At 38.2% G+C, this 12,000-nt stretch overlaps 1 protein-coding gene across 2 annotated transcripts in view; it reads right to left on the reverse strand.

The window, feature by feature from the left end:
* The window catches only part of ksr2 (kinase suppressor of ras 2), a 136,651-nt gene that overhangs the window by 39,186 nt on the left and 85,465 nt on the right, over positions 1–12,000 (reverse strand). For both annotated transcript variants that reach the window (XM_065250919.2, XM_065250918.2), the window contains exons 12-15: positions 8,062–8,230; positions 5,809–5,850; positions 2,512–2,578; positions 690–738 (exon numbers count right to left, since the gene is read on the reverse strand). In XM_065250919.2, coding sequence (XP_065106991.1) covers positions 690–738; positions 2,512–2,578; positions 5,809–5,850; positions 8,062–8,230 — 327 coding nt within the window. The remainder of the gene's footprint in view (positions 1–689; positions 739–2,511; positions 2,579–5,808; positions 5,851–8,061; positions 8,231–12,000) is intronic.

Consider the following 12,000-nt stretch of genomic DNA (forward strand, 5'->3'; position numbering starts at 1 on the left):
ACAGACAGACAGACATATACTGTATAATGGACAGATGGACAGTCAGACTAGAATACATACACAATAGATGGACAGATAGACATGGATAAAAGAACAGACAGACGGACAGATAGACAGATGAGCAGACATGGAAATACAAACAGACAGATGGACAGACAGACAGATAAATAGATAGATTTAATGGACAGATGGACAGACATGGACAGAAGGACACTCAGACTGGAAGACATACACAGATAGATGGACAGATAGACATGGATAAAAGAACAGACAGACAGACAAGCAGACATATAGATAGACAAAAAGACAGTTGGACAGACAAGCAGATGGACGGACAGACAAGCAGACGGACGGAAGGACAGACAGGCATACACACAAACAGATAGATAGACATGGATGGAAGGACAAATAGACAAGAAGACATAAACAGATAGATAGATAGATAGATAGATAGATAGATAGATAGATAGATAGATAGATAGATAGATAGATAGATAGATAGATAGATAGATAGATAGATAGATAGATAGATAGATAGATAGATAGATAGATAGACATGGATAAAAGAACAGAAAGACAGACATGGATGGAAGGATAGACAGATAGATAGAAGAAAGGTAGACAGACAGACAGACATGGGTCAAAGAACAGACAGAGAGATGAACAGTTAAAGAGAAACAGTGACTCACATCAGATGTTGGCTCAACCTCGATCTGTAGTAGAGGGCTTACTTTGGTACTGTGTGAAGATAAAGACAAAGAGTTTGAACTACTGCAGAACGAATGTTTGATTTTCACTGAGCAATAAATTAATTGAAATACAACATTTACTTTACATCTTTAAATAATCTAATAACAAATGAGTTTGCTCATCTCTGCATTTACAATTTGTAAAAAATATTCAATGTTTACTCACTACAGTTTCTGTCATATAATTAACGGAGCTGTCTGTTATTGTTCAAGACAGCATGATATTACGATAGCATTTCTCAAATAATGAGTGCATTTCTCAGAACAATTCGTAATCGCGGATGAATTGCCTGCGATAATTAATGGGATATTGCTTTTCAGTGAACTACGGCTCTGTGTAGTAAATGGCGCTCCGTTTGAAAGCAGGTGATGGTGATTTACTACTAATCACAGAACCGGCTTCACTGATGAGATACGCATGACATTCACATGACAATTTAATGTGCAGCCCTAGAGTTTGGTTTCATTTATTATTTTGGGGCCATGGTTAGACATCTATTACATTTTCAATGACAGCCCAAATTTTGCCTCGTTTTAGCCTAGATGTCTGGGCTGTGTTTGGATGGCTATTAGATGTCTTTTTAAAAGCTTGGCTTTTTGTGCCTTTACTTTATAACTACATACTTAAAATTGCTGGGATCTTGGTCTTGAATTTAAACATGCATCATTTGTTGGCACGATGTGGTCATTTAGTAAATGTGTGAATGGTTGTTAGCTCAGGTCAGACTATAGCCTCTTCCACATACAGTAGTAATTTTCGTAAATTACCATAAATTTACCAGAATTACTTTACCAGTTAATACAAAAATGTGCTATTCACACATGCACAAAAACTTATAATGAACGTCATTTAAAATATATAATAAAAAATTACATAAAGTTGAAAAGCAAGTGAAGTAAGAGACATGCAGTTGATCTAACATGTAATTATAATCACCCACAAAAAATCTAACTTAAAGCCTTATAAAATCAGTGTATATAAATACATACAAATATATAAAGTCAGACATAATACAGTACGTACATAAGATATTTTTTTAACATGCCTTTGACTCTTGTTTCGCTTGAAAAATATGTGACGACATCGCAGAACGACTCTGTCAGTCCATTTATGTACCGTTCAGCTCTGTTAAACAATTCGTTTCAACTACATGATATCTCATAATGCAACACACACACAGGTTTGTGTATTTTGTGACTTTCCGGGAATGTTTTTTGATTTTCCATAGTTATTACATCTCGAATCGGTTATTTAAAGAAGCCATTTCTTTTTATGGGTCTTTGGGTTTTCTGAAACATCCGCGGATGCGGTTGACATCATCACTGTAGCGTGAAGTCAAGCCCCAATCTTCCTATGGCCAAGTTACATCCGCCTTCACACCACAAATGTGTTTGCTCCAATAATTTCAAGATCTAAAATGCTCAAGTCCACTAAATAAACACAAGACACACAGTGCAAGACACCGTTTTCAAACAACATTTCAGCCAGACTATGCTGTGATATCAGTAAACAACCCTGAATGGTTTTGGCATGTATTTAGAAGTGATGCAAAAGAGAATAATGCCGCCGTGGACGCCATCTGACCTCTGTCTGAACGACTGAAAAAGCATAGAAATGTTACGTGATCTAAATCCTTGTTCAAAATAAAATAGGTCAATTTCTGAAAGCGGGTTCGTAAAGATTTAGATTCAAAATTCTCACAGGATGAGCCACATTTAACACAAACATTAAAGTCTCAAAGACGAAATGACGCACGCTTACCTGGGCTCAGACAACACAGGGTGCAGAATGACCTGAGGGGCCCTGCTGGGGACCTCAGGGGCCACATCTATAGTGAGAAAGAGCCAAAAGATAAGTCAGGAGGGCAGAAAACACAAAGGGAATGACTCAGTTCTAAAAAGTCTATTTTTATAGATGGAAATATGCAGGGAAATGAACTAAACTGTGAAAAACAACACATTAGCATCTGAATTTCATATATGAAGATGTTTAAACCTGTCTTCTACACAAACGACTGAAATCCTATCCTTGAGAATCATGAATTAACATGGTCGTATTTTAACTAGTTTAACTGATAAATTTTTTGTTGGTCATAAATTATTTTAGGGTACATTTACACAAACAACAATGCACTAATATTAATAACTCCTTGAAGAACAAAGTGTTTTTTTCGTACAGACAACAATGTTGTCAAAGCGATTCCCATTCAGACAGATGCACAAAAAACACTACAAATGCAGTATGCACGCCAGGCCAGTAGATGGCGAAGTCATACGATTTTTAATACGCATGCGAATGATGTCACGTCTGAAATCCTATTGTTGAGAACAGTATTAAAGTATTAAAGGGCACCTATTTCATTTCTAAAAAACAACGTTATTTTGTGTATTTGGTATAATACAATGTGTTCGCGTGGTTTATGGTTCAAAAAGCACATAATTTTTTCACATAGCGTACATTTTTGTAGCCCTAGGTTTCACTCTCTACCTGAACCGCACTGATTCATGTACAAAACTCATTGATTTAAAAAGCGCTGTCCCTGATTGGCCAGCTAATCTGTATGTTGTGATTGGCCTGAATACCTCTGACGTCATCCGGAAGTGTGACGCTCCTTACCATGTTTGAAAGATTCGCTCACAATGCAATGCTAACAGGAGTTAGCGGAAGGATTTATGATAATGTCAGTCTTGTCTACGTCACTAATCCCAGGAAGTAAACTGTTGCTTATAAGTGTGTTTTTTGTAGTCCAAAAAAAGAGATTTATGTTGGGGATGATAACTCACATCATTTTTTACTTTGGGGTCTCTACCTTTTGCATATCGTTAACATGTACTAATACACACTTACACACCAAAGGAAATGTAAAAACGTGAATCGGACCATAGGTGCCCTTTAATGGAGTCGTATTTTAACTAGTTAACATTATTTTTGTACATTAACACAACAACGTTCTAAAAACAAAAAAAAGTCTTAGATTTTTTTGCGTATAGATGGCAATAGCTGAGTTTCCATCCAAACGTGAAGAAAATATTTTCAAATTTTGCACAAAAACCCCCCCAAACAAACAAATGCAAATTAGATGTGTTTCCATCAAGTTGTTCAAGCGAATAATGGTGGTATTGGTAGCCTAATAACCAACAGTAAATAAAACAAAGCACGGTTGGAAAATGGAAACAGGACTGCATGTAGTCACGATGGGGCAAATTATTCATTTATTAGCATTGCAGCTTGTAATTGCCAAACTAAATGCTGTTGACAGAAGAAGGAATGCAGAATTTTTGATGCAGGCACTAGCAGCAAGGGCATTAAGATGACGTCGAGCCCCATATATGGTTTATATAAGACAACGACAGCGGAAACATCTAGATGGTCAGTCTCGTGGATTTCATGTTCGCTATGTGAGAATTTATTCGGCAAATACACTTCCATCTCCCAGTATTCGCATTTACTCGTTTTCGCGAGTCAAAAAACCACAACAGGCAAGCGTAAAAAAGTTTTTGCGAAATTAAAGGGGACAGAGAATGATAAACCATTTTTACCTTGTCTTTGTTGAATAATGGTAGTCTACCCGCATTCACAAACATACAAAAAGTGCTAGACATGCTAAACATCTCAGTCTCATAGAAATTCCTCTTTTAGAAATGTCAGCCAGAAAACGGCCCAATCTGAAAAACTGATGCTTATGACATCACAGGCATCTCACTGCCCCTCCACTTTAAAATAATTGGCTAAATTTTTTGAGGGGCAGCAAAGTCAGCCAATCAGTAATGAGATTGCAAGTTAAGCCAGTAGGGGGAGCCAAATAGGTGCAAAACCACTTGTTTAAAATCCCCCATCCTAATAGAGCTATCTGAGAGAGGTTTTAGGAAGCTTCTAAGGCATTACAGACCCAAACAAAAAAATTTTTGTCTACATGTCACATCACAGAACAAGGATAAATACCCTGTTCAATCATTCTATGTCACCTTTAAGGAATTTTTATTCGGAATTTGGCATTTCCATCACTCATTTTGATGCGATACTTCAAAATGCGCATAAACTCATGGTGATGGAAACATGGCTAATGTTGTGAAAGCAATTCACATTCACAGATCGACAGATATGACTAAAAATGCTGTATTATGGACGCCAGGCCATGTATTTGAATACATCACCGTTTTTACAAATACACGTTTTTGTAGTTTACACGTAAATGATAACAGTATTGCTTTCAAAAACATGCACTTTGAGACTCGTTTTGAAAATGTAGCGTTTTCAGGCGACCAGAATGCAATTGTCGTGTAAACGAACAGACTCATAAAAAGTTATTTAGTTGAAAACGATGTTGTGTAAACATACCCTTAGTGACCATTTTCATCCTCTCACATGCAAAGCCAATTTAATTGATGTAACTTTTAAGATTTCTATGTAAATGTCTTCCCAGCATGTGAAATCAAAACAGCTGTTAGTTAGGAGAAGTTTTGATTCAAAGCCAACGTATGTCTACATAATACATCAAACTCTTTCACTTCAAAAGATGAAGGAAAAGTTGATTTCTCATTACACTAATGGAGTTTTAATAGCTCCACACTATCCCACATCACGGCAAACACTTTAAAAAGTACAGTCCTGCCGGACAAAACCTGAAGGCGAAGTCGTGCTAATGATCTTTGTTGCCCACCTGCATTAACCTTTCTATGGAATGCACCCGCAAATTTGGTTTCATCAACCTTTATTCTAAACTATCAGGCTAGCAACACTTTATGGCTTTCCTGCCTCTATCCGTTCATCAAAAACATGTCGAGAGCTGAGGGCCACCCACAGAATACAGGCACTTATCAGCATTTATTTGTCAGCGAGGCACAGGCGACCTTGCCTTTAAAAGAACCATCATTAGGGAACACAGCATTGCTGGTTAAGAGAAGATAAGACGATCGAGCGAGAAAGAGAGGGGAAGAGGATGGGGGGTTGTTGCGCCTCCGAGAAAACATGGCATAAAAATTGACATCAAAAAAAGTTTGCCTCGGCATGTCGCACGGCATTATGGGTAGGGGTAATGACCAATTATGACGCACTTACCAGGGAAGATGAACTGCTGCCTGTATTTGTAGTAATGAGATGCTGAGAGGGGCACAGGAGGGAAGAAGACAGAATTCAATAACGCCTCATTATTGGTCTGTGATATTGCTCTGTAAAATTCGCCAGAGTTCATCAAAAACAAGCATATGACAAAAGCCTATTGACTGGTAGGATACACTGTGGAGTCTGAAATGTCTGATTTAAGTTTAATTTAAACATAGAGATCCACAGAAAGTTTTTGGATTTTAGTAAAGTAACTAATCAAATAAACAAATATGTTTTTAAAGGGATAGTTCACCCAAAAATCCTCTGTTCATCTTCGGAACACATTTTAAGATGTTTTAGATTTAATCCGAGAGCTTGTTGACCCTTCATTGAAAATCTATGTACGGTATACTGTCCATGTCCAGAAAGGTAATAAAAACATCATCAAAGTAGTCCATGTGACATCAGTGGGTCAGTTAGAATGTGTTTAAAGGAACAGCATGTAAGAAATTTATATCAATTAATCATAAAATGGCCCTGATATGTCACTAGACATTAAGAAATCATTTTCATTTCAAGTACTTATATCACTGACAACAGTGGTCTGGCCAGGATATTGTTATTTAAAAAGTGGAGTTGCAGCCCTCAACTGATGTTTATGTTATCATTTTGTGTATTGGCCACCAGTTGGGTGATTGCAGTACCAGTTTTAGCCACAAGTTTTGTGATTTCAATACCAGTTTTGGCCACAATCCTACATACTGTTACATTTTGGTCCAAAAATAACAAAAAATACGACTTTATTCAGCATTGTCTTCTTTTCCGCATCTGTTGTGAAGCGCATGCACGAGACTAAAGTCACGTGACTGCAGTGACGCGGATGACGTGTTATCCTCAGACATGTTTGCAAAGTTCTCCCTAACAGTTCTCCCTCAGACTGTATACGAAACCCGGGCGCACAAAACAAAAAAAAAACAGCTGGGGGGGCCACCAGATAACACGTCAGCCACGTTGTATGTCATCTGCATCACTGCAGTCACGTGACTTTAGTCTTGCGCATGCGCTTCACAGCAGACGCGGAAAAGAAGACAATGCTGAATAAAATCGTATTTTTTGTTATTTTTGGACCAAAATGTATTTTCTATGCTTCAATACATTCTAACTGACCCACTGATGTCACATGGACTACTTTGATGATGTTTTTATTACCTTTCTGGACATGGACAGTATACCGTACGTAGATTTTCAATGAAGGTTCAACAAGCTCTCGGACTAAATCTAAAACATCTTAAACTGTTTTCCGAAGATGAATGGAGGTCGTACAAGTTTAAAACGACATGAGGGTCATTAATGACATACTTTTCATTTTTGGGTGAACTATCCCTTTAATAAAATATTGTTTCCAGGTTGCTTTTTGTAAAATTGTCGAATTAGTTAACATAGATCAAATTTTTGTTTCATTCAAATTATGTCTACAGTTGGAATGGTAGTAAACGTATTGCATTTTATAAAAAAATACGAAAGTTTTCCCACAGGTCTCAGACTTTTGCAACGAATAATATTTTTAGTTTTTCATTTTATTCGACTGAAATAGGGGAAAAGAAAAAAATCAACAAGCGGATTAAAGGATTAGTTCACCGGAAAATGAAAATTCACTTATAATTACTCTCATGCCATCTCAGATGTATAGAACTGAACACAAATGTTATCTTACAATGAAAAAAGTGAGAGTTAAAAAAAATCACTTAAATTGGTAAAAATTACTTCGCACTTTAACTGAAAAATTTAAGGTGAATTTAAAAAAAAATAAAACTACAACTGGCAACATCTAAAAAAATGTAAGTTGAAAAAGCTTGAAGTTATATTTTAAGTTAATCCAACATTTACTTTTTACATTGCATCTTATATGGTACAATAACGCTTGTATCTGTTTGTTTCCATTTCAATTTTGCTAAATAAGCTCAAGTTATAAATCATTTTCTCGTATTGTTTCGCTTCAAAAGACATATATTGACCCGCTGGAGTCATTTGGATTACTTTAATGATGGCTGTGTGTGCTTTTCGGAGCTTCAACATGCCTGCTTCCATATAAGAAAATGACATGACAGCATTTTAATATAAAATTAATTATTTGTGTCCAGCCGGAGAAAGGAAGTCAAATACATCTGGGATAACATGAGGGTGAGTAAATATGAGAGAATTTTAATTTTAATATCATATCGCAGAATGAATGAGAAGTAATATACAAGTGTATGTTGGAATTGGTACCTATAAGGTTGGACTGTTTTTGCTGTCTGCCGCTCTGTGGTGATGGGTGCATAGGAGAGGGGGGCGTCGCGCTGGGTGGCAGCGGGGGTGCTGGGGATGATGGGGTAGATGAGGTGGTGGAGGAGGGGTTACTGCTGGAGTCAGGCTGGTACGGTACAGGGATGTGGTCCTGCATGAGCGAGGAAGATAAAGAAAGAGATTTCATAAGACACAAAACCACTCAAAAGCACAGTTACTGCTTGTTACGAGTATGGTCAGACATCAATGCGCTTGACTTCACTCGCACGCTAAAATAATGTTATATCAAAAAACATGGGTGGGGTGGCTATGCACCTCATCTCTCCTATGAGTCCGCTGGACTGAACTATAGAGAGCAAAGCTACAGCATCAAAAACTGACCAACATCCGATCAGAGAGGAACACATTAATAGTCAATAGTGATGTCATGCAGTGATTGAATTATATAAAGATGTGATTATAAACAGCAAAGAAAAGATTTATAATTAAGTGTTAGAGTTCTAATGACTTGTGATGATGTTAACTGTATCTAACCAATGTGTAACCTTTTTCTTTTTGCTGTCATCAGAATAATATATCACAATGAAATATAAAAAAACATGAAAAAGTCATGCATAAAGAATAAAACAGAAACACGTATTTAGAGAATTAAGCCATACTTGAAGATGCTGAAAGTGATTTTGTACAGCATAATGTCCCAAAAATATGCAAAATGACTTTCTCTTTTCACATCTGTGTGGCCGTGCATGCATAGTAGTGGTTAAAAATAATGTATAACTTTGAACAATTCACATCTTTGCTCTTTATTTAAATACTTTATTAAAGATGCATTAAAGATTTTGAATGCATGTTGATCATGACATAGCCCAGGACAATAAATATAAAATATTAACAAAAGAGGATCAATAGATATTAATTACTGATAAAATTTTAGTCGATGTTTGTGAGCAATTTATTTTTCATATATAAAAATCAATATACCCCAGATTTTCCAATACACTGGTGTTTTGCCTTTTACCCAAATAATTTTGTCTAATAAATACCTTAAACGTTTAGTGTTTTGTCCATTTTGTATCATACCTCATGTTTTGATGGTTTAATCTAACCTGAGGGGGTTATAAACGCAAATATTGTATAGGTTCTCTATCCCGGATATTAATTTTGGCCACTTCTATATTTAAGGGGGGGGACGGTTGGAGATATGGGCGTTTCTAATTTAGTTTCTACTTTAAATCTGGTGGTTTTCTGAAATCACTAAGGTTGGCCACACATGTAAAGATTTTAAGCCCAATTTGCCCACTCCGCAATTGAAAGGGGACGTAATTCGCGTGTAGTTGGACGCTTGAAAATGTTGAGTTTACTCGTTTCATTTGAGCGCGAAAACCACGCATGAAATGTTTGTCATTCAAGACATTCACATGGAAATTCGCATCATGGGAGGGGCTTCTGTGACTCTGCTCGCTCCCTGTAATCATGTCACTACTAGAGCAAGCTCCTGATTGGTTAACGCGGCATGAATATCCGACAAAGTTCAGATATTTCAACTTGCGTGTTTCCCACGGCAACGCTCAATTCGCACTTTCCGCGAGCTGCATGCCATTCGCACTGCGCGTTCTGCGCCATTCGCACCGTGCCATAGGCAGGATGCCTATTTGCGTCTTTGCATTGACATAACATGTAAATCACTCGCGCTTGCCGCGTTTCTACTTTAAATCAGGTGGTTATTCTGAAGTCACTAAGGTTGGCCACACATGTAAAGATTTTAGCTCAATTTGCCCTCTCCGCAATCGAAAGGGGCTGTAATTCGCGCGTAGTTGGACGTTTGAACATATTGAGTTTACTCGCTTCATTTGAGCGTGAAAACCGTGCGTGAAATTTTAGTCATTCAAGACATTCACGTGGAAATTCACGTCATGGCAGGGGCTTCTGCGACTCTGCTCGCTCCCTGTAATCATGTCACTACTAGAGCAAGCTCCTGATTGGTTAACGCGGCATGAATATCCGACAAAGTTCAGATATTTCAACTTGCGTGTTTCCCACGGCAACGCTCAATTCGCACTTTCCGCGAGCTGCATGCCATTCGCACTGTGCGTTCTGCGCCATTCGCACCGTGCCATAGGCAGGATGCCTATTTGCGTCTTTGCATTGACTTAACATGTAAATCACTCGCGCTTGCCGCGTTTCTAATTTAAATCAGGTGGTTATTCTGAAGTCACTAAGGTTGGCCACACATGTAAAGATTTTAGCTCAATTTGCCCTCTCCGCAATCGAAAGGGGCTGTAATTCGCGCGTAGTTGGACGTTTGAACATATTGAGTTTACTCGCTTCATTTGAGCGTGAAAACCGTGCGTGAAATTTTAGTCATTCAAGACATTCACGTGGAAATTCGCGTCATGGTAGGGGCTTCTGCGACTCTGCTCGCTCCCTGTAATCACGTCACTACTAGAGCAAGCTCCTGATTGGTTAACGCGGCATGAATATCCGACAAAGTTCAGATATTTCAACTTGCGTGTTTCCCACGGCAACGCTCAATTCGCACTTTCCGCGAGCTGCATGCCATTCGCACTGTGCGTTCTGCGCCATTCGCACCGTGCCATAGGCAGGATGCCTATTTGCGTCTTTGCATTGACTTAACATGTAAATCACTCGCGCTTGCCGCGTTTCTAATTTAAATCAGGTGGTTATTCTGAAGTCACTAAGGTTGGCCACACATGTAAAGATTTTAGCTCAATTTGCCCTCTCCGCAATCGAAAGGGGCTGTAATTCGCGCGTAGTTGGACGTTTGAACATATTGAGTTTACTCGCTTCATTTGAGCGTGAAAACCGTGCGTGAAATTTTAGTCATTCAAGACATTCACGTGGAAATTCGCGTCATGGTAGGGGCTTCTGCGACTCTGCTCGCTCCCTGTAATCACGTCACTACTAGAGCAAGCTCCTGATTGGTTAACGTGGCTTGAATATCCGCCAAAGTTCAGATTTTTCAACTCGGGAGTTTCCCGCGGCAACGCTCAATTCGCACTTTCCGTGAGCTTCATGCCGTGCGTTCCGCCCATTCGCATCGCGCCGTAGGCAGGATGCCTAATCACGTCTTTGCATTGACTTAACATGTAAATCACTCGCTCTTGCCACCTCTTCTGCATCTGGTGTGAATCCCACATTAGTGTTTTATCGCAGGCGATTTTTCGTCCAAAAAAAACCTCTGGTGTGTGAAGTAATTGCAATTATTTTGCTTCTCCCAATCGCGTTGGAGCATCCCCGAGCCCAAATCGTAAACAAGCTGAATATTTACGACTCTTAATCAAGCTGCTCTGACATGACAGCTGCAATAGCCAATGAGAGCATGCACGCTATAACCGGATGTTGCATGATTTTATAGCTGAAACAAGACACCCACAAATAAAAATGAAATGAAAGAGGAGTACTGAGAAAAAAAATCGACTTGGACAACTATGGCAACAGTACAAGTGCTTTCTACCACAACATTTGTTTTCCTCAAGTCACATTTAATAATAATTTAATAATAATAATAATATATTTTATTTGTTTTGCACTATATTTTGAGCAATCTCAAAGTGCTACAGAGTAGTAGTATAAAACAACAATTAGGGCCAAGATTTAAAATATAAAATACATTTAATAGAAAGCTTTTTTATATCGTATTTCTGTGAGATCTCACGTCACTTTGAGATCATTACTACACTCATCACATGTGTGATCTCACGGTCTGGTCGAATGATCCAGTGTGTGTGTACTGAGATTTATGTTGTTAAAAATAACCTCAAACTGTCCTTACATCTGTGGCCGCCCATGGATTTAAAATCGTGTAAGATGTATAAATCATCCAGTGTGTCCCAGGAATAAGATATCTTTTAAAGCGCTGGTTTGTATTAACATGACATCTTTCATTATTGAAAGAAACAT

This window comes from Paramisgurnus dabryanus, chromosome 5, assembly GCF_030506205.2.
Source record: "Paramisgurnus dabryanus chromosome 5, PD_genome_1.1, whole genome shotgun sequence".
NCBI classification, from domain to species: Eukaryota; Metazoa; Chordata; class Actinopteri; order Cypriniformes; family Cobitidae; genus Paramisgurnus; species Paramisgurnus dabryanus.